Here is a 25,730-nt window from a genome sequence, read left to right on the forward strand (position 1 = left end):
ATATCGTATCACATATGATTCACCCAACCATTATAAATAGGCCTTGATCTGGCACAACTTTTCTTATCAATCCTCATACCAATAACCAAAACACAAACCAATTCTTGAAATCATAGGTTCCTCTAATATTTAGATTAAGTTAGAAGCTTAGAATACCAGTTTCAATGGTCACCTTGGCCAAAGAGCATTGGTTTAGAAGAAAGAGAAAAAGGAAAAAACAAATTCAGAGAATGTTATTCATCGGCATTATTGCGTCAGCAATTCACCAAGTTTGTTTTCTCCTTTTCTTAAACAATTTATTTTAGCAATCATTTACGTACTATTTAATTTCCAGAGTTCCATAATTGGTATAGAACTCTTGCAAATGCATTGCTTTTAAACTTTTAAAGATATAGATCTGTAAAAATGTTTTAATTTAAAACAAGAAATCAATATGTAAAACATGTCTTAGTCACACAATTCCTCTAATTATTATACTATTATCATGAATAAAGGACTAACTAGAGTTTTCCTTGTCTTATACAGATTATAATCTCATGGCTATGAGACTTAAACTGAGCAGCTGTGGAAGTAACACTTGTTGTGGTCATCAACTCTTAAGGCTATAACCTTCCCCTCTTCGGCGTGGCGCCTGTCACCTGAAAGAGGCTCAACTTCTATGGAGGGACTTGGCCCATTCAGAGATGATGACTAGAAGACACAACAATACACTTCCACAATATATTTTGAGAAGGTTCTCAAGTTTGAAGAGCTATCTCATACCTCTTCAAATGGGAAAAGGTTGTCATGGTAGAATTGAGTGCTTTTTTGTATGTCTTTGACAGAGAGAGAGATTTTTCTACCAGCTAATTTTTTCCCTCAGTCACCTTGTTATCTTTTCTACCATGTTTTCTCTTCCTGCCCTTAGCAGCAACATTATTGAAGGCGGTTGTATCTGCTTCAATATTAGATCAAAAGTGGATATATGGAGTTGTGGAGTACTGGTTCTATATCGATCGATTGATGACCGATATAAGACTATGCCACAACTCCAGGCATCTACTTGACATCAAATTAGAGTTGACATTAGGTGCTGGGTAAAGGAGGAAGTGATTGATGATAGAGGGTACAAATTGACTGAAGTATTACTAGAAATGTTGCAGCTGCTACAATATAGGGGCCTTCAAATTATGTAAACCATATTGATTACTTTTTGTACCATACTCTTCAAATCAGAGTAACTGTTATTCTTTGTCTAGGAGATTCTGGAAAAAGTCTACAAGAAAGGGGAAGGAAAAAAATTATTCTGTAAACCATATTGATTACTTTTTGTACAATACTCTTCAAATCAAATTCGATTGTTTTTGACATTCTGGCTGCTAATATATATAAAGGTTAACATATCATATATATCTTCCTATATATCTTCGGTGTCAAATTTTGCACAATGAAAAAAAATTCAAATTAAGAAGTTTGTTATCTATATTCTCATGTCATACCAACCATTTTTCACAAAGTTTATACAGGCAAGCAGACAAGGACAATACTCTGATTCAGGTTATGTAGTTCTGAAACATTCTGTGTCAAGTAGTTTTCGCCTTTTTAAATCTGTACAAGATATCTACTTCAGCTCATCTCATGCTATTTGTCATTCAGCTAGTTAGCTTGCTCCTCTTTTCATCTTCCTGTTGTTGTTTCTTCTCAAAGCTGGCGATAAAGTCTTCCATACATGCCTTATAAGTTTCCATTCCTGGGACCTTCTTTGCAAGCTCCAACGCCAAACTCATCCATTTTTTTGCCCCATCAACCTGCCTGAGTCTCACAGGGACTGCTGCCCTGTTCCAAGATGTGGTGGCAAGCCATTTCCCTTCGGCAACAGGGTACTCACCTTCTCTGAGCCCCACCATAATTCGTTGTGCCTGTTTATATAGATTGTACACCGCCTCATCATCAGCATCTCCCTTGTAAACCACAGCTATAGTAATTAGCCGTCTTATAACCATAGCCACCTCATTATAGTCTGGTAAAGGTGAAGCAAGTAGACCAGAGAGGCAAGCATTTAAAGTTGTGGTTGCTACTTCAGCATTAAATTGGGAACCTTGTGAGAAAGCAAGGCCTATCTGAAGAAGATCCTTCGGGTTAGAGACCTTTGAATTCAAATATTTTTTCACAAGGAGCTGCTGGGATCTTGAATCTTTAATCCTTCCATATAGTTCATATGCATTCAACATGTACACAAGTTGGAATTTTGGATCGAGGCTGCTGTCTTGACAGTCTGATGGATTTTCTGCAGCTGATAATGCTTCCACCAACTGACAGCATGTTGCATTGAAATTTTAGTGGGACTTCATAGAATATAGCTAAGCTACAAAGGAAACTATTTCGTACCTTTCCAACTCTATCCAGCAGTTCTATGGCCTTCCTCACTTGTGCATCCAACATCGCAACCTTCTTTTGCTTCTCAGTGGCTAACATTGCAGAAACAGCCAGGACAATTGATTTGCAAACCATTACGTTGTTTCCTTCTGCTTCCCTGTCAATCTTAACATCATAGAATTCAGCTGCCAAACTCAAAAATTCAGCACATAATTCATAGCTTTCTTCCAACCCTGCTCGTGTCCCTGCATTCCATGCATTTGTTGCGATCCAGTTTTGTTCTCGCCTTCCAACCTCACCTTTCCCAAAGAAATTATCAGGCCCTAGCTCAGTCATCCTAGTCTGGGCTCTCTTCATATGCTTCAGGAGATCAAACTCATGACCAGATTCTTGAACAAGGATTGCTAGAGTGGTGCGAACCACAACTATCTCAGCTACTGGCATTGGTTTTCCTGTTGTGTAGAAGTTGAGGAGATCAGACAAAGAGGAAACAGCAACTCCAAGTGCACGGCATGCAACAGCTTCATGCGCTGCAAGTGAAAGGAATTCTGTAGTGAAGTCAGTGCAGCCCATCATAGCTTTCATCTGAGTTATGGCAGCAGCATGATCATTCTTTTGCAAGTATATTTTGAACTGCCCAAATCATTAGAAAAAAAATCCTACTACAGTGAGGCTAAGATAGAGTGAAACAAGAATTTTATTTTTTTTAAGAAAAAAAAAATATATATATATATAAGCAAAAGCAAGCGAAATGTACAATACCTTCAGAAATGCACAGGCTATGTTTGGCTCAAGCTGCAGAGAAAAAATGCATCAGTATCATTAACATCTTTAGTCTTTCTTTGTAGCTCAGCCTTATACTAGATGAGAACAACACAATACCTTCTCTGCCTCATCAATGTATTCCTTAGCTTGGTCAAGCTGGGAGAGACCCAAGTGGCATAGACACAAAACTCTGTATCCCTTTGCTCGTAGAATTCTGCTCTCGGTGCCACTTGGCACATAAAGCATAGCCTTTTCAAATAATCCTGCACTAATCTCATAGTCCTTTGATCGAAAATGAGCTGCAGCACTGCTCAGAGAAATTAAGCTGGTCAAAAGGACGGGAGTTTCTAAAAGAGATGTTTCTACAACAAAAGATATGCACCACCAAATGCATAAAAAGACAGTTTTATATGAATTACTAGCAATAACTCCCTCCACCATTTCCTGTTAAGACTACATTTATATTCTAGTAAGAGTTCCCAAATCTTTCTTTCAAATTAAAACCTACGTTTCTTATGATACAAGATACAACACCATTAGTACTTTTCAGAGCTGAAAATATATTGTTGCTTAGATTTCAGTCCCCACAAGTCCACAACAGCCTAAGTGATAGAATATATAAAACCAATACTGGTTAAGCTAATGGTTGAAGCCCGGGATTGGTTTATATATTCTATCTTAGGGTCTCTAAAACAGATGAGACCACAGCCACATGATTTATAATTACACAGGCCAAACATTAACCACCAAGAGGAAACAGTATACAAGAACACATCTAATCATGCAAATCATTCATTACAACAAGTTCAATACAAAAGGCGGAGGTCCCATGAAAAAGTAGACATGAAGAAACCAAAAGGGAGCACCACAAAGACAACAAAAGGATCCAGCAAACACAGGACAGAACAGTACAAAGTGCAAACAAACAACCACGACAAGATTATGCCTTGAAGATAACTATCATAGGCAAATTGGTTCACAAGAGTAGCAAGAACAAAGCATTAGTTGCAAAATTTTCATACGGCGTATTAATTAAAATGTTCTTTAGTATCCACTAAGAGACTAAACAAACAACTAAATCACAAGAACTTAGATTAGTTCATACTGTAGTATTGATTAAAGCCTCACCAATTCCACAGGACAGCATGTAAGGCTGTTCTTTCCCTAGCAGCTTTCTCCCCGGCAAAAAGTGTCACCACCCTTTCATCACTCACCAACTCCTCCGCCATTATCTCTCTAATCCGTAACCCTTCCCCACCACCACCACCTTCCCCAATCACCTTATAAATCACACGAACCGCTGCACCAGCACTAACTTGGCACCGCCCTAACAGCCCAAGAAAAATACTCTTCACTGTCTCAACTCCAGCCACACCAACTGCCTTAAAATACGCCTCAACAGCCGAAACCCAAACAGCCTCCGGAACCCCCTTATTAACAACCATATCCCTCAGCTCTTTCTCAGCCTCACTAAACCTCCTTAATCCCAACCACGCCTTCAATGCTAAAACACTCAAACTCGGGTGCTGATCGCCGCTTTTAACACCACTGTAATCCCTCAAAACCCTCACACATTTAACCACACTCTCAAACTCTTCCCTCTGCAAATGTGAAGCAGCAATAAAACGCAGCGTTGTATCCCTCAAAGCCTTCAAACTCAGCGTTTCATCCGTCTTCTTCACAACTCTAAGCCCTTTCTCACACAACTCCAAACCCTCATTCATCAACTTCAACACTTCATTACCCTCCGAAACTCCACTCTTCATCAACACCGCCTTCCCAAACGCCAAGTACTGCTCCGCAAGAATCCTGTAATTCTCCGCCGTTTCAAACAGAAACTTCTTCGAACGATTCAACAACGCAATCGAAACGTTTCGATCCGAAACCTCCCACGCAGTTCTCGCCCTCGCAATATTAAGATCGAGCAACAATCTTCTCTCTCCTAGGTCAGAAATCGAATCAATCTCAACCTTCGCAACAAGATCCGTTGCTTTCTCATAACAATCATTCGCCGAATCAAACTTCCTCATCTCATGCCAAATCAAACCAGTCTTGTAGTAGAACGAAGCCGCCTTCATCGCCGGCGACGGAACTCCAGCAACATCACCGGCGATTGCGAGAATGTCGGCGGCGGCTTGCCGGAGCTCCACGTGTCCTTTTACGCCGGCGTTCGTGAGGTCGACGCAGGAGTTCCAGAGACGGTAGCTGAGCTTCCATAGCTGAAGCTTGACCGATTTGGAGAAGGAAGAAGGAGCGAGTTGAGTGAGTTGAGTCAGACATTGTCGAAGCTGAGGAGAGAGAGAGGAAGGTAATGGAGAAGTTTTGGGAGAGAGAAGCTCGGTTTGTTTGACGAGTGATTCGATTTGTTGGAGAATGAGGGAGACGGCGTCGTGTTTCCGGAGGTCCGGCGAGGTTATCTCTGCTATTCTCATCTTTTGTCACCGGAGAAATTTTTTTTTGCCGGGAAAATTGGGCGATTTTTTGAATGATCAATTGGAGAAAAAGACGGTTGTTTTTTTTTACAAAAAAAAAAAAAATGCTTCGTATATACTGTATATACGTAGTATATAGGAAGGTAGAGAGGTTTTGGAGGGAAAAAGGCTGTGATGATATGAATTGACTAATTGTTCATCATATTCTTAGTTTGAAAAAAAAACTAATTTTCAGCTCATGAATTTTTTAGTTCGTCTTATACTTTGTATTTGCTTATATGAACTTATATATCTGATCTGCTTTGATTTGATTTGATATGGTTGGTCTGGTCTGATCTAATCTAATTTGAATGTTAAATTTGACCACACTTTGACTTTAAATTTTAAATATACAATAATCTATACGGAAAAACTGAATATTTTGGGGGCCTTGTTAGATTCGTAATAATGTGCATTTTATTAATATTTGATTTTCTGAATTTTTTTCATAACGAAATTTAAGATATTTAGCGATAAAACTGTACATAAAACGATGATTTGATCTGAACTTTTTTTTCCAATCTGAACTTATTTTTTCTGAAAAAAAAAATAAGATAAACTAAACAAAGCCTAAATTGGTCTTTATGCTTGTATATTCTGATACATGAAACTGTTAAGGTGACTTATCATCAAAGCTAATTTGTATGAAATATTGATAAGCAACCAATTCTTAAATCTTAACATTAACTTCTTTTTTCGACAAGCTTCTCATTGCCTTCAGTACTCGGATAAATTAACATAAATTATGGTAGCGATATGGTCCAAGCACATCTGATACTCTGGCTACGGGTCCGGGTCCTAGTTCTAGTCCTAGACCTATTGCCATGGTGGACAGTACTCTTTTGTACGAGTAGCAAATTCTCGATCAATTTCAGCACCGTCCAACACCCATACATTCACAACAGAAACCATATAATAATCGTAGTAAGAAACATGAGATAACTTAAGAGAAATGTACAAACACAAAACACAGTACATATATTAGAGGATTAAAAGGTCTCGTTATACATGGAACTGAAAGAGGCTAAAACACTAAACTTGATCCTTTTTTTTTTTTTTTTGGGTTTTACTTCGCCTTACATTATCTCAGTTTTTTCCCCACCTAATACTAAGATTAATCGTACAGTACCTGACATCTTAGAAAAAGGGTTAAAAACTTAGTAGTTAAAATCAGAAGTTCATGACAGTCACCAAATTAGCATCAGTACTGATAAGGAGGGGCCTGGTACTGGTACCCATTGGCGTAGTAATTTCCATGGCCTGGAGGAAAGCCATAAGCCGGGGCACCCAAGACAGGAGGAGGGCAGTGATTATCAGTAGGTCCAGTGGTGTAAACGTAGGGTCTGTTGTCAAACACGTACTGGGGAGGGTACCTGTCAGTCAGCCTAGCAGCATACGGAGGAGTGTTGGCAGCAAGGTTAGTGACGCGGGGCGCATACCCCACGGTAGTAGCACGGGGCCTCTTGGATTGAGGTTTAGTAACTTCTGTTGCTCGTTTCTTATCTGCTTTTGCCTTCTCGAGCTGGAGTACGCGTTTTGCCAGTGTCTCCATAGGAAACTGTTCTTCAAGCTTGTGCTCTTCCACACATTTTAGGACAGCCTTCAGGGCACTGAGCTCTCGTTCATTCACATCGTTGTTCTGGAAAAATAATACAACTAATAAGGTGAGAGAGAACATTGAGTTCAGTATTTGCAGTATAAGATTGTAATACTACCAAATCTTATCATCATACACCCAAAGTGTCTGAAGGAGTATGAGCAAGTGCAAGGGCAACTCTGCATGCACACTAATAAAAGGAGTATGTACATTGTACAAGACTAACAAGAGCAGCCATGGAGTATCCAATTCTAACTACTATGCATCAAAAACTGAAGTTATTGCAGATTACACATGCTTTCAGTCCTTTCACACACGTAGTAAACGAATTTATGTTGGTTATATATGTTACAGAGATTTATTCTATCTCACATTGTAAATACATCATGGCCTCACAGAGTCACGGGGTATTAGGGCAATCTTTACTTCTTTAGGCCACATAGGAGTAATATAAAGAGAAAAGGAAGAACATAACCATAAATTAAGCAAAGAATATAATCAGCAGAATGAGAAGGAAACCTGTGCATTGGGAGAAGACGGTGATGCATTTCCAGGCTTAATTGGAGAAAGAACTTTTTTTGCTTCCTTTAAAAAGTTTTGCAGCAGAGGCACGGGGGGAAATCGTTCAGTCAGCTCAAATTGAGAGGCCAAATTTACGGCATCTATTTGTCTGCCGCTATTAATCAGCACTTCAATTACACCTGCAGATTCCAGCTTGAAGTCAACAACCATAACATATAAATGCAGGAAATAATTACTTGTTGATATGCAGTGTTAATCACATATATAGAAAAAGGAGATAAGAACAGGATGTAGCTAAAGAGATGATGCATAATATGCAAGTTATCAACAAGTTTCCTATTACATAAACCAGGGAGCTAATATGCTCTCCTAACTAACAAATTAAAATGAACACACACACACACACACATAAACCAAAAATTCTCTCGCTCTCCCAAAGAATCAGTGAAAAACATCTAGCTTAAGAGTGAAAAATGCCAGATTTTAGAATACCTGAGGTAAAATTATGTCAAGGATTGGGAAAGGGAATGTTTGAAGTAATTAGGTTAGTTATAGTTCTCAACTTAAAATATCCACTGATAAGTACCATAGCCAGACACCCCACCTATGCGGCTAAGCCTATCCCTGTTTAGGGAAAAGCTTGATTAAAAAAGAAGTGTGTCAATTTTAAGGGTTCCAGAACAGCAGTCATAAAAGCCTCCCTGCATTTTTCATACCACTCCAAGACTTTGGCTTGTACATAATACATAAATCTGACCTGGCATTTTGTCAGATAACCCAAGTGAGCGGCAGAGATCAGCAGCTTGGCGACGACGTGACACCGAAGGCACTAGTTTGGTTAGTTCTTCTGTGTCAAAATCAGATGCAATATAGAAAGTAGCCAGAAGTTGTAAAAATGCATGAGCCTCCAAGGAGTTTCCACTTCCAGCTTCCATGTCAAGTTCATTAAGCTTTGGCTTCCATGCCTCAGCAATAGCTTTAGCTCGTGCCTTAACATCTGCAGAGACTATTTCAGAAACAGAGGCTGCATCCAGACTCACAAACAAAATGCTAAGACACTCCATCAACATGATGCAGGTACGGCGAAGACCCAAAAGACTGGAATCCTTTTTTGCATCCAAATTTGTCACATCACCACGGTAGAAGTTATTCAGCGAATCAAGAACCAAACAGGCAGGGTCAGCAGCAGCATTCAAAGCTTGTGGTATTTCCTCCCGCATTGATGCAAGGTTCTTGCGGTTGTCAGATATAAAATTATGAAGACCCTCAGCATCCATCTCTTCACATAGTTTGACAAGCTCGGGGTAAGATGTCACTTCCCCATTTCCATTATCAGCTGACTGCACTTCTGGACTTCCATCTTCAGCGGTTCCACTAGTGTATTCAGAAGTAATCTCAGATATCATAGAATTAGTAGGTGTTTCCTCCATGGTTCCACCCTGGCTCTCACTGGTGGCTTCAGAATATTCTTCACAGGATACCCTCCATTGCTTCTCTTTAGCATTAACAATAGCAAAAACAGCAGCATCCCTCTTCTCCTGAAGCTTCTCTAAAGAAGCCTGCTCTTTGGCCACAACTGCTGCTTTACGCTTCTCTAGAATCTCTTGTGCTTCCACTGTCTTGTTTTCATATTCCTTTTCCTGATCTTCCAACTCATGAAAACGCCTCTTAAGTGATTTTTCCAAACCATGGAAATGGGCCTCCAGCTCTTTCCATTTCAAATTGAGGGAGACAGCCCTGTGACTTTCAAGCTCAGCAAATGCTTTCTGAAGTTGCTGTATCTTGGTAGTTGCAGAGTCTATGAGCACGCCAACAGATTGAGTATCCTCCATTGAAAATACCGCTGGAAAAAGGAGCAGCAATCAACAGATTAATATTAATCAGGGGAGGCAAGGAAGATTAGATACATAGGCACACAGTTTTGGCAAGCACTGTCATAATACTCATAATACGCAGCAGATAAAATCAGGAAAATATATACGTAGTATATATACTTCCTCAGTTGCCTTCTTTTTTTTTTTTTACTTGCAACAATTTTCATTTGACGCTTGCCAGTGCATTAATTCAATACTTCTTACTTTAGACCACATGTTGCAATGTCCATAGGAATAAACATAAGCCATATGAGCACATGGGGAACAGCCAATAGGCACCAGGCGTTTTATCAAAAACCAATTACTTACACAGAAGCGTTTAAAATGCTGAGTTCCTTGCCCACACAAAACCACCATGACAGATAAGGAAGTAATATGATCATAGATAAAGGTCAAAAGCAGTAGCAACAGAAATAGACTTGACATACACAAGGAAGAAAACGAGCACATCAAACATCATCACGGTTATTTAAAATAAACACATACAACACATAGCTAAACTAACAAATATGAGGATCTAGTTACCTTAAGCATGTAATCTAAGCCGTAGCCTGGAGGTATAATAGCCTTAACAACACACACACACGCACACACAAAACAATTCCAGGCAAACTAGAAATATCGAAGATACAATCACAACAACAAATCAAAATCCAAAAAAGTCACACTATAAAGTGGCAAATGAAATGAGTAAAAGAAGCTTACTAGTGACTACAATACCAGCGGCTTCAACTTCTTCAGGCACCAACTAGATCTACCATAAACCTAGAAAAATTAAATATAGAACAAACTAAAACACCGAAAAAATCAAACTTCTCTAAATAACAACAGCTCAACTGGAGAAAAATTACCAGAAATTGCAGAAACTAAAGCGAAAAAGGAAACGAACAATTCTTTAGATCTACAACACCATAGCAAAAAGCATTAAGCTACACCGAGCTCAGACAATTAATTCCTCAAAAATCAACAAAAATCACATCATTTAGCATCAAATTAACTCAAATTTCCATCAATTTCCAGCTAATTAGCTTCAAAACTTCGACCACAATGGTTCAAACAAAAAATCCTCAAAAATTGACAGTAATTACAACACTAACAACAAATTCGTTCAATTCTCGATCAAATTCCAGAAAAATTAGGTCAAAAAATCAGAAATTATCATGATCTAATCTAAACAAAAAAATCATCATCAATTAAAAGCAAAATTAAAAAAAAAAAAAAAAAGGCGAGAAACATACCAAATCGGAGAAAGTAGGAGAGAGAAAAACATGAGGAGATAGATAGATAGTTAGTAGAAGTGCGGCGGAAAATAGGTTTGATAAATAATTGAGTCAGTCCATAGTATGGATAGTAGAGTGCGCAATCCAATCCCTAGAGAGAGAAAGAAGAGAGAGAAAGAGAAAGAGGAAAGTGAGAGAGAGAAAACACAAAGAAAGCTTTATCTTTCTCTTTCTCACTCAACAACTTTCTCTCTCCTCCAGTTGCCTACCCTCCGACACAGGAATTTCTGCTTTTTTGCCAGTCTAGCGGGAAATTATAATTATTTTTTAATTATAAATAGCACTACTATTAATAATCTGTGAGTTTAATAATTTAATATTTAATGAAGAATATGACGGGGTTTTGAAAAATGAAATCCCGTTGGTTTTATTTGTGAGAAATCCTGGTATTACGGTGCACATTCTTCTATTCTTTTCTTTCTATTCTGGAAGATTCAGACACAGTCAGAGAGTTGTCTTAATTAGAGAATAGAGAGAGATGGTGTATTTTGGCGCCGCGTAATTTCGAATTCCGACCTTAATGCTTCTATCACTGTTGTCATTAATTCTCGCTATTGTTTTTGTTGTCGTATTTTAGAGCTGATCAAATATTGGCGCCTATGTTATTCGGACTCTTCATTTCACCTCACGTATTGATGTCGGACCCTCGACACTTGAACATGAGTATGATACCCGGACGCTTCACTTTTAGTTCAAAATCATGGAATTTTTTCACAAAATAGCCGAGTCGGACGCTTGGACACGTACCCATGTTGGACATGGGTACCCGAGTCCAAGTAACATAGATTATTGGGGCTGCAATTGATAATACTACCTCCGTTAGTTGGGGGGTTAACCATGGGTTAGATCTTTTTTTATTTTTCTTTTATTTTTAGGTGATTAAATAGGCTAACCATGGGTTTAACATGGGTTAGTGACGTCATAAACGACTTAAAATGGAGGTTGGTAGTAAACGTAATTTTTTTGAAGTTTTTATGGTAGTAAGTCACAAGTTTTTTTATTTCGCGTTAGTAATTTTCAAATACGCTTTAACACGCGGTAGTAATTGGCAAATTTTCCTAAAATATATTGTAAATCTTTTGGAGAGAGGTGGGTATGGAATTTCATGGGTGTGGGAGAGATTTAGATATAGGGAAAATTAGAAAAAATAATCCAACTTTCATCAATTTTGGTACAATAATCCCAACTTTGGATTATTCTAGAATAATCTGAACTTTGGGGGGTCTTCATTTTCTTCGGTCCTAATGACCGGTTACCTGTTGAGAAGGTTATTTTTTTATATGTTATTTAAAAGCCACGTGTCAGCACATGATTTGTCCAAAATTTAAAAAAAAAAACTTTGAAAATTAAAATTAAAAAAAAAAAAAAAAAAAAACATAAAACCCACCCCTTCCTCCTTAACCGCCACCCCGGAAACACCCCACCCCGAAAACTTCCCCCACCCCAGCCGAAACACCTCCCCCTCCCTTCCCCCACCCACGAAAAACCCCTCCCCCACCCCGTAAACACGGGCCCACCCCGTAAAAACTCCCCCCTCCCCTTCCCCCACCCTCGAAAACGGCAAGGGGGCTTAATTTTTGGCCGTTTTCGAGGGTGGGGGAAGGGGAGGGGGGAGTTTTTACGGGGTGAGGGGGAGGGGGTTTTACGGGGCGGGGGAAGGGAGGGTAGGGGTTTCGTGGGTGGGGGAAAGGAGGGGTGGGGAGTGGTGGTCGGGGGGTGGGGGAAGTTTTCCGGCTAGGTGAGGGTATTTTCGGGGGTGGGGGCTGGAGGAAAGGAGGGGGTGATTTAGGTGGGGAACTGGTGGTTTTGGGGGGGGAATTTTTTTTTTAAATCTGATTTTTAATTTATTTTATTTTTTTTAATTTATTTTTTTTGGACCAATGACAAGCTGACATGTGTCATGGTGACCTTTTATTAAAGGTTGTTGACTCACGTTGACCGGTTTGGGACTGAAGAAAATGAAGACCCCCTAAAGTTCAATTTATTCCAGAATAATCCAAAATTGGGATTATTGTATCAAAATTGATAAAAGTTGGGATTATTTTTTTTTTTTAATTTTTCCTTTAGATGTATTAAACCCTTGAGTATGAGATATCATTACTTAAAAAAACAAAAGGCTAAATGAAATAGATTCTAACTCCATTTTAACTCATTTCAAATTATCCAACCAAGCGAACCCTTAAAGTAGCGAGTAAAATGAAGCGGGAGATAAGTTTAGGCTCAAGAAATTAATTGTTAATTTTTTTGTTTAATATTACTTTCAAAATTGATTTTTAATTTCGTCAATACATAACTTTAAAGTTTTTTAATATATCAATGAGTAAAATATCAATGAGTCACATCAATTCATAGCTCAATACTACTACTGTACAGCAGTACAAGACTACAAGTGTATGCTACGGATTACTGAACTGTACTAGGAATACTGTATTTTGAGCTAGCTGTAATATCACCTTTGTGTGTCTTGTGTCAGATTTCACAACTGGGTTACTTTATGAGGCTATGCCAAACTTGTCCGAATAGGTATTTTTTTGGTTAGTAACGACAAAGACTAATCAAACCTTAATTCTAAGGAAAATTTGATTCCATTAATCCAACCTTTTACCGGTCTTATTCCATTAATCCAACCTTTCAATTATAGCTAATTAATCCCACCTTTACACCCCATTCTATTTTATCAGGCCCAACAGGTCATCCACCTTCTATAATAGGTTGCCAGTCCACGTGTCGTGCTATGATTGGTCTAAGAAAATTTTTAAATTTTTTTTTTATCACATTCATTTCCTCTTTCCTGTTTTCTCTCTCATTCCTTTCCCTCAACCTTACCCTCTTCCCTGCCCCTCAACTCCATGAAAGCCGACATACTCTCAACCACCCAAACCACCACTACAGCCCGTCCAAACCACAGCAGCCACTTTGCTACCTTTCCCTACTTCCTTTGCCACCCAAATCATCAACCACGACCAGGCCAAAATCTCCCCCCTGCCCCTCTTTATATTTCGGCGGAAATCCAAAACCCCCCCTACTTTTCCTTTTCAGTTTCGACGGGAGGAATTTTGGATTTCAAGGGTTTCAATGGGTGGGGTTTCGGATTTCAAGGGTTTCGGTGGGTGGGGTTTTGGGTTTCAATCAGTGGGATTTCGGGTTTCAATGGGTCTTGAGTGTTGGCCGGAAAGAAAAGGGAAGGGGGACCAGTTTGCCGGAAAAGGGAGGTTAGGGGGAAGGGGAGAGAGTGGCCAGAATATTTGTTGGGTTTTCGAAGGAAGGGTTGGCCGGAACAGCAGATCAAGAGGGGAATTTGGCCAGAAAAGGAAGTTAAGGGGGCGGGAAAGGAACTGACCGGAATTGGTTGGGTTGCTAGGTAATTTAGGCTGCCGGAATCCATGGGCGACTTGAGGGAAGGTGGGTCATTGGTGGTTGCTGAATTTTATTTTTATTTTTTTAAAATTCTTTTTGTTTTGTTAAAAATTGAAAAAAAAAAAAAAAAATTATTACCTAAAGAACGGGTTACTGGTCAGGTTGGCCTAATAGAATAAGATGACCCCTAAAGGTGGGATTAATCAAGAATAATCAAAAGGTGGGATTAATAGAATAAGACCGGTGAAAGGTTGGATTATTAGAATCAAATTTTCCTAATTCTAATTGTTTTTTAAGTCCAGTTTTTAAGAGTGACGAGAAAGAGTAAAGTATCTCAATCCATAAAGTGTTTCTAGATGGATTGAACCCCAATCTCTAGACTAGGGATGCTTATGATGCAAGTCGAGCTCGAGTTCAGCTAAGCTCGACTCAAACTCGAAAATACAAAACTACAACTAATTGAAATCGAAAACCTATTACTTAAACTCGACTCGAGCTCGAATTGATGCATAATGAAGTAATTATCCCATTAATTTAAAGCTTTTTTTTTTTCCAGTTTAATCCTTTAATCCAAAATATATGTTTCACTTATCACTAGTAGTTAGGAGAAGCATAAGAGTAGGTTTGGCCCATTATTCCTAATTGTAAATATGAATATGTTGTATATATATGAGTTTGGCCCAATATTATTAATTATTGGTATAGTTGAATAAGAAAATTAAGTGAAATCATATATATATATATATATAATTTTTTTTTTTTTTTTTTTTTTTTTTTTTTTTTTTTTTTTTTTATCAAATATTAGTACTCCATAGTGTATTATGAAAATCGAGTATCTCACGAGCTTTTCGAGTCGAGTAAGGAGTTGCTCGGCTCAACTCGTTAACATTTCGAGTCAAGGTTTGACCGAGTCGAACTCGAGTAGCTCGTGAGTTGTCTCGCATCATAAGCACCCCTACTCCAGACCCAATCTCAAGGTTAAAAGGTGTAATTTTTTTCGTTAGACTAAATTTAACTTGGTCCATGTATGTCATCATTAGCTATGAAATTGTATTTGGTTATGAAATGTCTTTTTACTTCATTTAAGGTTATGTTCTTTTTATCAATTTTGCTATGGATTTATTATTACACTAAACTTAAACCTTATCGGTACCTAATACATTAAAAAATATACTACTTTCGTCAATTATTAGTTGTAAAAAGGAATCATTTATGTCTCACAAATAATACTCTTTTGTTGTAACTAATATTTGAAAGCTTGGATAGATTTATTATTGGGATAAACCGACTAAATGTTGAAGTGTTCTTGTTAAATTCTCCATTAAAAATGACTAGCTCGTTAAAAGTGCAACTAAGCAAATTGGTAAAATATTATTTCAAAAAAATTAAATATGATAGGAGCTATTAAATTTACTAAGGGGTTGTTTGGTTACACAAAGAAAATGGGGGAAGTGAAAAATCATGGGAATTTGAAAATGAGTGAGTTGTTTGGTTGACAATAAAAAGTGGAATTGAGGGAATTGCAAATTCATGGGAATTGTGACTTCCCACAAAACATGGGAAGTTGATTACCCAACCCCCCCTAGGTAAGTCAAAATTCCCATGATTTGCAACTTCCTTCATGTCAACCAAACAATATTAAGCAATTCCCATGAATTTGATGTAGGGATTTAATTCCCATGAAATACAAATTCCTATGGGAAATAAATTCCCACAACAACCAAACGACACCTAAGATTTTTTTAAAATATAAAAATATTAAAATAATCCGTAAGTCATCAGGTAGCACCATGCCACATTGCCATTAAAGTCATGAACGAGAAGAAAGGGACTGGACTATTCTAATGGTCAAAAAAATACAACACTCCAACTATTGACCAAGCCAAAGTTCAGTAGAGGAAGATTTTTTTGGGACATTATTTTTATTTCGCATTTCCTAGTAATTGTGTATAAAAGCCTAAGAGGTACGGTCCATGTCCATCATTCAAGCTTTCTCATTTTCTTCCTCACATATTTTGGTATAAAACTCATGTAATACTTCCTATATAGGCTCAACTCAACTCATCACACGTTAAATGTTCAAATCGTGACATCATGTCACGAAAATTCTTATTGAGCATCGTAATAACAACATTGATGCTGACTACAACTACGAGCCAAACTACGGCACCAATTGATGAGGATGATGTACTTTGTTTGAAGTCCATTAAACACACCCTTGAAGATCCACACAACTACTTAAAATCTTGGGATGTTGATAATCCCAACATAAATGTACCAGGATTTATATGCAAATTCAATGGTATTAGGTGTTGGAATCCTAGGGAAAACCGAATCATAGGCATGAACCTCTCTTATTTCGATCTAAAGGGCAAAATCCCAAGTGGAATTTCCAATTGTAGTAGCATACAAACGTTAAATCTTTCACACAATCGCTTTTATGGTTCAATTCCTAGTAACATCTCTACTATGCTACCATTTTTGGTCAGTCTTAAGATGTCATCTAATCGTTTTTCGGGTGAGATCCCGGCTAGTCTAGGAAATTGCTCCTATTTGAATGCGCTTGAGCTTGATCATAATAGATTTTCGGGTCGGATACCGGCTGCTATTGGGGAGCTTCAAAGGGTTTCAAAGTTTAGTACTTTAGTGTTGCTAATAACCTCTTGGTTGGACCTGTTCCTCGTTTTGTTAATGGGAGGATGTTTAATGCAACGAGTTATGCTAATAATCTTGGGCTTTGTGGTTACCCTCTCAAGCCTTGCAAGTCTTAGTAGACAGTACTACAGCAGTATAAGTTTGAATGTTTGATCATAATCAGTTGAAGTTTTAATATTTTAGTTTTTGATGTATGAAAGTCATTCAATGCAGAATTTTGCTCACTATGAGCGTATCATATTGCTGCTTGAGAATAATTGGTATCAAAGCATGTGCTTGGCAGGCTTACAATTTCATGTTTGTCTGATGGACTACGGAAGTACTTAATGGATACACATATTTCTTGCACAAATTTTATTTGGAGTGACTGACCATATATTAACAATCTAAGTAGATGGTTTGGTGACAATTTCTGTTGTTGAGAGGTGATTTGTTGTGTGTAATGATGACATCGGACATTTGGATTAACTAAAGACATAGCACATGGCAAAACCTAACACTTGGAAAAAAAAAAAAGCATAGAATGACATTTACATGTGGCCGGTCGGTTTAGTGGTAAGGTTTGTCACCTCATAATTTGATCGAGGGACTTTTTTTTTTTAACCAATGTGATCAATTGACCAGCAAAAATGACAACCAAACTAAGCTTGGTTTAGTGGTAAGGTTTGTCACCTCATAATTAAAAAGTTGTAGGATAAAACTCCACTAGAGACAATTTGAGGTGAGGGTTCCCTTACCCTCCCCCCACTTCCAAATTATCTAGCCCGCTAACTCAAATCGGGTACTATAGGCTTGAGTTTGAGTCACAATGTATATGCCATATAGTTGAATGTTGACCAGTAGTCTTCGCATATCTGTGCAGTGCAAATCGGTTTAATATCGTTCCTTTAATTTGACTATAGACCAAATGACTTTGAGGCATTGTTTGGAAAATTATCCCTCTTTTTCTCTCCCACTTCTCCATTTCAGTTAACATCAACCTCCACTTGCAGAAACTTCTGCTCCTTTAACCATTAATTTCTATGATTTCAAGTAAGTTTACTTTATTTATTTGATTTTCTTTTTCTTCGCACTATTTTCCTTGAATTTCTTGTATTTGCTTAACACCGCCCCCACCCCAGAACAAAAGAGCGTAAATTTGAGTGTTTAGTTGCTGAATTAGCAAATGGGTACTTTTCTTATGTTTTTAGCTTTGATTATTCCCCTAATTTACCTTGATTAATAATTATTAATAATAATCGAATGGACAAAAAAAATTGGGGATTTTTTTTCCCTCACCAAGTCAAGTCTATGCACTAGTCAACAGTCTAAATTCTAACGTTATTCTATGTGAAAACAATCTTCATTTTCACATTATTTGACTACCATTCTTAAAGTTATGCTGTTTTCTTGTAATTGTTTTTTGTTAAATTTGCTGGGTTTTTTTAGTTTAATCCCAGGTTTATTGCAAAATTGTGGTGGGTATTGCAATTTTTTTTTGTTTAATTTTGAAGTTTTTTTTTTTAGCCAATAAGCTATAATAATTGTAGTTGTTCTTATACATCTTAGTTCAAATCTTCAATCTTTTCTGGATTTGTCTGTACTTGCAAGTTTTCTGAGTCTGTATTAACTATAATCTGTGAAATGTATTATTCCGTCTTTCTTGGAAGTGTCCATTATACACCCGGGTGTACAGTATCACCTTGTGGCAGGTGTACAGTCTTTCTTTCTAATTTATAATTATTTTCAGTTAATTTATGTTGTATAGTAATTGATTGAAGGTTTCTGATCTAGGTAAATTGATGAATTTGGTTATCAACAATTATTTTTACTAAATTTTATAAATTAATTATGTTACGAAGTATATAGTAATTGTTTGAAGGTTTCTGATTTAGGTAATTTGATGAATTTGGTTAGCTCAACCCTCAAGGATTACTGTGAGTCTGTGACTAGTCTTATTAATTTTTTTCCTCTTTATTATACTGCATATATTTGGTAGTACTTGCTTCCTTATACTTGTAGATTGGATTTCTTAATGAAGATTATATATTTATAATTATGTTTTTTATTCAGATTCTTGCAGGATATTCTTGTAATATGGAGATCAAGGATTCTGGTGTTAGTTATAAACTCTGACATATATTACACGGCAATCTCAAGGTGTTTAATGGGCCTCGTAAGTCTTATGGGGTCAAATCATAGAGAAATCTCTGGTTTTCTAGGGTTTTATCTAGTGTTTTTGTTGATGAGTGGTTTAAGCTATGGAAATGAGAATGATATTTCATGCTTGAGGTCCATAAAAGAATCCTTGCAGGATCCCAATAATGTATTGAAGTCATCCTGGAATTTTAGCAATACTACCAAAGGATTCATTTGCTCGTTTACTGGGATAGATTGCTGGGCTCCAAATGAGGATAGGGTGTTGAACATCCGACTATCAAATATGGGATTGAGGGGCAGCTTTCCTCTTGGGATTTATAATTGCAGCAGTTTACAGCACTTGGACCTGTCCTCTAATGAACTTGACGGAGTAATTCCTGCTAATGTTTCTAAAATCATGCCGTATGTGACTTCAGTTGTTCTCTCCTCAAATAGGTTCTCGGGTGAGATACCTGAAAACCTTGCCAACTGCAGCTATCTCAATGTTATCCAACTTGACCACAACAAATTTTCTGGACAAATTCCTCTAGAATTTGGCCAGCTTTCCCGGCTCAAAAGATTTACTGTTGCTAATAATCTCTTGGTTGGGCAAGTCCCAAACTTTAATTCTACTATCGATGTTGATTTCTCCAACAACCCAGGGCTCTGTGGACCTTCTCTAAGCCCTTGTCAGAAATCATCAGGAAAATCCAATACTGGAATTATTGTTGCTGCTGCAGTATCTGGAGTGACTGTTGGTGCCATAGGAGTAGGCCTAGCTATGTTCTTCTGTGCACGTAGAGTCCCAGTAAAGAAAAAAGAAGAAGATCCTGAAGGAAACAAATGGGCAAAGAGCATCAAAGGGATCAGGAAAATTAAGGTAAAACCGATTCAAATTTTATTTTTAGCTTATATTCCAGTTTCTGTATGGTTTATTTTTGTTATCGTTGTTTGATGCTACTAAGGAAGTGTACTAATCTTTACCATCATAGCACTGAGAAATTACGTTATGATGTATAGGTGTCGTTGTTTGAGAATTCTATTTCGAAAATGCGACTGAGTGATCTCATGAAGGCAACAGATAATTTCAGTAAACATAATATTATTGGTGAAGGAAGAATGGGGACTATATATAAGGCAAGACTTGATGATGGCAGTATGTACATGGTAAAGAGGTTGCAGGACACTCAACACTCTGAGGAAGAATTTGTGTCTGAAATGGCTACACTTGGGAGTGTCAAACATCGGGACCTAGTTCCCCTCTTAGGTTTCTGTCTTGCTGGGAAGGAGAAATTGTTAGTTTACAAGTACATGAAAAATGGTACTCTTTATGATCAATTGCATCAGGGAGAAGATGGTTGCTCCATGGAATGGCCAACACGACTCAAAATCGCCATTGGGGCAGCTAGAGGCTTAGCATGGCTTCATCATAATTGCAATCCTCGCATCATTCATCGGAACATTAGCTCTAAGTGCATCTTACTAGATGCTGATTTCGAGCCAAAAATATCTGACTTTGGCCTTGCGAGGCTCATGAACCCCATTGATACACATTTGAGCACCTTTGTCAATGGAGAATTTGGGGATATAGGTTATGTGGCGCCAGAATACTCGCGAACTTTGGTTGCTACTCCAAAGGGAGATGTTTATAGCTTTGGAACAGTCCTCCTTGAGTTGGTAACTGGAGAGAGGCCAAATGAAGTGACTAAAGCCCCTGAAAGCTTCAAGGGTACCCTGGTGGATTGGGTTATAGAACTCACAAAGAACTCTAATTTGAAATATGCCATTGACAAATCATTGGTTGGAAAGGGTGTTGACCACGAAATCTCCCAGATTTTCAAAGTAGCTCGTAATTGTGTGTCCTTGAATCCCAAAGAGAGGCCTTCAATGTTTGAAGTTTACCAACTTCTAAGAGCCATTGGGGAGAGGTATCACTTCTCAACTGATGCTGAAATTATGTTGCAAATGGATTCCGGCGATGATGACATACAAGAGCTCATTGTTGCTCAAGAAGCAAAATCCAATCAGTGATTGTATCATTCATAAAGGTATCATTTCCAATGACACGTAAACGTAAATATTATTTTGTTGTTCAATTATCATATGCTCTCTTTCATGTGATCCATGTACAGAATTTTTTTTTTATTTATTTTTTATTTTTTTTTGGAATTGAAACCATATATTTACAAGCTTGGCCTCACTTTCATTTGTATGACTATTTTCTTGGGTTTTACTGGTTTTGAGAATGTTTTCATAACCATAAAAAGAGAATTGTTACCTATACTCTTCTGCACATCTATATCATAATTATTGTTTAAGCCAACTTTTCTGTTGGGAATTTGTCTTTTGATCTTTTCATTCTTCTTTTCCTTAGTACTTGTCTTGTGCATTTGTTCACTTCCATCTCCTCAAAATCACTTCTTCTCAATTCAAATTTTAATGGCTTCTGCATTTTATCGGACAATAATTAAGAAAATGTGGCCTGACACTGAAACAGTTAAGATCGAGTCAGATGTTTTTTTTTCTTCTGTCATTATCCTTGTAAAACAGCCAATTTATTTGTTTGTAATCTAATTTTAACCTCTGTTTAGGCCAGTTGAAGATAAACAACCAGCCATAAAATTCATATTTTTCTAGACCAATGCTACTCTAGGTCTCTAACCCTGATTAGCTAGCTTGGATGATATCCACATGGAAGTCAAGCAGATCGTAGTTGGATTAGCAGGCCTTGATGAATGGGAAAGTTAGCACCTTGTAAGATATTGTAGGCTAGGCTCTGGGGAATAAAGTAGGTTTGGTGCCTTTGGAGACTAGGAGAAAAGTTCATGGGATACACATGTCCTTGACTGGAAACAGAACGACAAAGTTGTGGCCTTGTGGGCATTGTGCTCTTTCATTTTTCTGTAGCTGTTTCTCCAAATTCCGTTATACTTAGAATGACCATTTTGGTGATAGGATTGCGAGAGTGTACTGTATAGAATTAGGACTGCTTCAATCCAGGCATGCCCTAAACCAAAGTAGCTGATGTGGTTAATGTCATTGCAACTTGCCCACCTGTATAATTGTATTAGGGGAGGGGAAGTAACAACTTTGTAATGATGTATTTTATTAATGTAATTGTACAGGGTTGATAAATTAGCAACTAGTCAAGGAACTTATAGAGCAAGAAGTGTTCACCCACTCAGTCTGAACTTGCACTTCTTCCTAAGTTATTCCCTTCCGTCACTTTCTTTATGCATCCTCCACCTCCTCTCTTCTTGCAATTCCTTTTCCATATTTTTTCGGCTCTGTTCCCTACTCCCCATACATCCTCCAGAGACTCAGCATTAGCTGATTGGTCTGTATACTGTGGAACCCCCCATTGCTGGTACACAATGCTTCGACGACTGGGCTAAACTCAATCAGAAAGTAGCTTATTGCCTTAAGGGCCAAGATCCGTAGACCTCACCACCAGGCCTTGCCTAGAAGTTTCATCTGTTAATCCCATCGGAAGTTTTGACTGCTACGATTCTCTTACAACCTGTAAGAATTTTTGGTGTCTGTTTTTAAAACTTCGTGCTGATTCTCCACATTGTTCTTCAGACAATTGGCCTGTGCTTTTGAAGACTCGTAGATTATGAAGTCTCTTGGTTTAGAATTCAGCCAGCTCTTGCAGAAGGCTGTGTTGACTTGAAGAGCTGGAGACTGTAGTTTCTGTCATCTTCTAGTCTTATGTCAAGGTGATATGATGAGCTGTTGGTCCTGCGGTTTGCCAAAAGCATACGTTAATGAGGTATCAGGACAATAAGGTAGCTATCAAGTATTAGCACTACATTGATGATTTGTAGAATGTCATGTTTATAGACCAAAACTCCAAATCAGGTTCAGCTTACTTATCACTGTCTCCATCTCATAGAATATTACAGCAGTACAGCACCAATACCATTTGATATTAGAGTAGTGCTCCAAACCACATCAAGCCAAAATAGGTATATGTAAATATGATCTGTATTTGTGCATAAATGACAGAAGCTCCCACAGATGTAGCCTCCGCCTTTTCGTTAGCTTCTTAATAAGTTTTTGGGCCGTGGCTATCCAAGTAGGCCACGATATACTCAACACGGTTTTTTTCTTCATTGTAACTGTCAGAATTGGACCATAGTTGGATAGCTGAACCATTTGGGTTGCTATAGTGGTGGTGTGTAGCGACTAGCGAATAAGTAGATGTTAACAGTTTTAGATGCCAACCTTTGGAGAATTGAAGCATTGAGTTCATGGCCTTTGCCTGGATATGTAGCTATTAGAACTTGGGCCTTCTGGTATTTTAATACAGTACTTTTTGTTCTTAGTTTTTAGAATTTTCTCTTGGCCAATAAAAAAATAAGTAAAATAAAATTGTTTTTGTAGTTTCTGAAGTTGCAGATTAAAATAAGCAGACCACACCATCAGATTCATCACATGCAATTCTCGTATATTATTGAATGCTCCTCCATTAACCATAACCAATTAATCAATAATCATGAATCATCACTTGTTTGTTGAGATTTTGATTTTGTCAACTTTCATTTTTTTTAATTAGTCAAATTAATTTGATTTCAACTGCTACAGACTTCATAAATATTCGTATATTCTTTGAATCATGTAACATGGTTTTTTTTTTTTTTTTTTTTCTTTTTTGTGGAATTTATTTTATTTCATTTGTTTTGTATTTAATTTTTGCAATACTTTGACTTTTACACTATTCATATACTTTTGAAAAAAAAAAGCGTGAAAATGAAAATGTTGCTAGTATGTAAGAAACGGAGAATTCAACGCGGTCCATACGGTCCAATCAAACACAATTATGCTTCTGTGCCATGTAATAAACAGACAACCAAGTACCACCAACTTTTTAATTTTAATTTTTTTGGCAACATTACCATCAACTAGTAGACTGCATGTTTTTATATCATGTAAATAGGCGCTCACACGTCTTTTAGATGTGAAGTTGCTTCTCTGTATGCCTAAGACATTCAATGTCACAATCTAAACATTACTTTTTAATTTCTTTAATCTTTGTTTAATTCATTTGGTCTGATTCTTTCTCAAACTATATATAGTAAGACCACGAATTTCATGGGCAAATAGTATTCTCTTACCACACAAAAAACACCCTGCTCTCTTCCAATCTTTCCTTTTTTTCCCTTCACAAATTCTCGTATTCGCTTTCGTTTTTCGCCTTTCTTCTCTAAGATCTCTCTTAATTCTTACATTGTTAAGCTGTTCTTGTTAGTCTTACATCAGAGAACAAGAGAACAGAGGAAATATTAAGTTAGATTATTTCTGTTTTTATCATTGACTTTGAAAGTAGGGAGCAGATTAGATCTGTGTTGCTCCCTTAATTACTTTCAAATGCATATGCATCGGTCATCTTCGTCGTCGTCGTTTTTGCCATCAATATGTTCTCTTCATACTTTCATTGGCTTAGCCGTGATCTTATGTGTGTATTTCACATTACAGACCTCAATATCACTCCAAGATAAATCTCTTCCATCTGAACAAATCAAAACTACCCTGCCTTCATCTATTCTTCTACCTCAACGATACGATTCCAATGACATGAATTTCCATGAGATTCCGACGATGGAGCAACCACCTCCTCACTCCAATGATAAAACAGTACTCCATTCTCCTCCAAAAGCAGAGATCCTAGGCGGCTTAGCCCGAGACTTTGACATTGCTTGGGGAAATGGTAGGGGAAACTTTCATGATAATGGTACGCTTCTTACTCTTTCCTTAGATAAAAACTCGGGTTCAGGATTTGAGTCCAAGAACAGATTTCTGTTTGCAAAGATTGATATGAAGATTAAGCTCATTCCTAATAACTCTGCTGGTACTGTCACGACTTTTTACATGTCCTCAAATGGATCAACCCATGATGAGATAGATTTCGAGTTCTTAGGTAATGTGAGTGGCCAGCCTTATACTTTACACACCAATATCTACTGTCAAGGGAAGGGAAATCGCGAGCAACAATTTTACTTGTGGTTTGATCCTACAGCGGATTTTCACAGTTACTCGATCCTGTGGAACCCTGCTAGAATTGTGTTCTTTGTAGATGATACGCCGATTAGGGAGTTTAAGAACATGGAAGAGTTTGGTGTGCCTTTCCCAAAGAAGCAGCCCATGAGAATATTTTCGAGTTTGTGGAATGCTGATGATTGGGCTACTCAAGGTGGAAAAGTGCATACTGATTGGTCTAAAGCTCCATTTGTTGCCTCTTTTAAGAGCTTTAAATCGAGTTCTTGTGTTTGGTCTCATGGATCCTCGTCGTGTGGGTTAGATGACTTGGATTCTGAATCGTCGGGTTCTGAGAATGCTTGGTTAAGGGAGGAGTTGGATTCAAAGAGTTTAAGGAAAATGAGTCGGGTGCAACAGAATTACATGACTTACAACTATTGCAATGATAAGATGAGATTTCATGAAGGGCTTCCTAAAGAATGTACTATTAAAGGGTCTAACAGAGGAAGACAGTCCCAGTTTAGATGATTCTATTTCATTTTTGTTATTACATTTTTCTTTTGTTTCATCTCTTTTAATTTTCTTAATTTATATCTTTTTTGTGAGTTCGTTGTAAAATCATATTAGTCATACCACGCGGGTTAATTACAATGTGTTACACTATAATACGAAGTATTATTTACATGTAATTACAAAATCAAATTGAAGATGAGGATGTCATTTACTCGATTTTCATGTTTGTTTGGAATCTGATGCA

At 37.6% G+C, this 25,730-nt stretch overlaps 3 protein-coding genes and 1 pseudogene across 9 annotated transcripts; 2 read left to right on the plus strand and 2 right to left on the minus strand.

The window, feature by feature from the left end:
• Window positions 1-1,631: 1,631 nt before the first annotated feature.
• On the minus strand, window positions 1,632-5,552 carry LOC145597205 (TPR repeat-containing protein ZIP4-like). Its single transcript, XM_081653359.1, has 5 exons — window positions 4,249-5,552; window positions 3,238-3,427; window positions 3,118-3,150; window positions 2,368-2,988; window positions 1,632-2,291 (listed from the first exon to the last, which is right to left on the minus strand). The coding sequence occupies exons 1-5, from the start codon at window positions 5,550-5,552 to the stop codon at window positions 1,632-1,634; spliced, it is 2,808 nt and encodes a 935-aa protein (XP_081509485.1).
• Window positions 5,553-6,546: 994 nt separating this feature from the next.
• On the minus strand, window positions 6,547-11,098 carry LOC145597838 (FRIGIDA-like protein 3). Of its 3 annotated transcripts, none has more exons than XM_081654088.1 (5): window positions 10,823-11,098; window positions 10,290-10,338; window positions 8,468-9,553; window positions 7,708-7,889; window positions 6,547-7,230 (listed from the first exon to the last, which is right to left on the minus strand). In XM_081654088.1, exons 3-5 carry the CDS (start codon window positions 9,540-9,542, stop codon window positions 6,793-6,795), a joined length of 1,695 nt encoding a protein of 564 aa, XP_081510214.1. In that variant the 5' UTR covers window positions 9,543-9,553; window positions 10,290-10,338; window positions 10,823-11,098; the 3' UTR covers window positions 6,547-6,792. The 3 variants fall into 3 exon arrangements, with proteins under 3 accessions (XP_081510214.1, XP_081510213.1, XP_081510215.1); XM_081654087.1 differs by having other exon boundaries at window positions 10,290-10,349; XM_081654089.1 differs by lacking the exon at window positions 10,290-10,338.
• A 6,683-nt stretch (window positions 11,099-17,781) lies between these two features.
• Window positions 17,782-24,605, plus strand: LOC145597684 (probably inactive leucine-rich repeat receptor-like protein kinase At5g48380). 5 transcript variants are annotated; one of them, XM_081653919.1, is made up of 5 exons: window positions 17,782-17,908; window positions 18,751-18,792; window positions 18,929-19,874; window positions 20,015-21,042; window positions 24,473-24,605. In XM_081653919.1, the coding sequence occupies exons 3-4, from the start codon at window positions 19,023-19,025 to the stop codon at window positions 21,023-21,025; spliced, it is 1,863 nt and encodes a 620-aa protein (XP_081510045.1). In that variant the 5' UTR covers window positions 17,782-17,908; window positions 18,751-18,792; window positions 18,929-19,022; the 3' UTR covers window positions 21,026-21,042; window positions 24,473-24,605. The 5 variants fall into 5 exon arrangements, with proteins under 5 accessions (XP_081510045.1, XP_081510040.1, XP_081510041.1 ...); XM_081653914.1 differs by lacking the exon at window positions 24,473-24,605 and having other exon boundaries at window positions 20,015-21,332; XM_081653918.1 differs by lacking the exons at window positions 17,782-17,908; window positions 24,473-24,605 and adding an exon at window positions 18,293-18,333 and having other exon boundaries at window positions 20,015-21,332.
• Window positions 24,474-25,702, plus strand: LOC145597685 (xyloglucan endotransglucosylase protein 7 pseudogene; annotated as a pseudogene).
• The last annotated feature ends 28 nt before the right edge of the window (window positions 25,703-25,730 follow it).

Source organism: Chenopodium album, chromosome 20, assembly GCF_948465745.1.
Source record: "Chenopodium album chromosome 20, dcCheAlbu1.1, whole genome shotgun sequence".
Taxonomy (NCBI): domain Eukaryota; kingdom Viridiplantae; phylum Streptophyta; class Magnoliopsida; order Caryophyllales; family Amaranthaceae; genus Chenopodium; species Chenopodium album.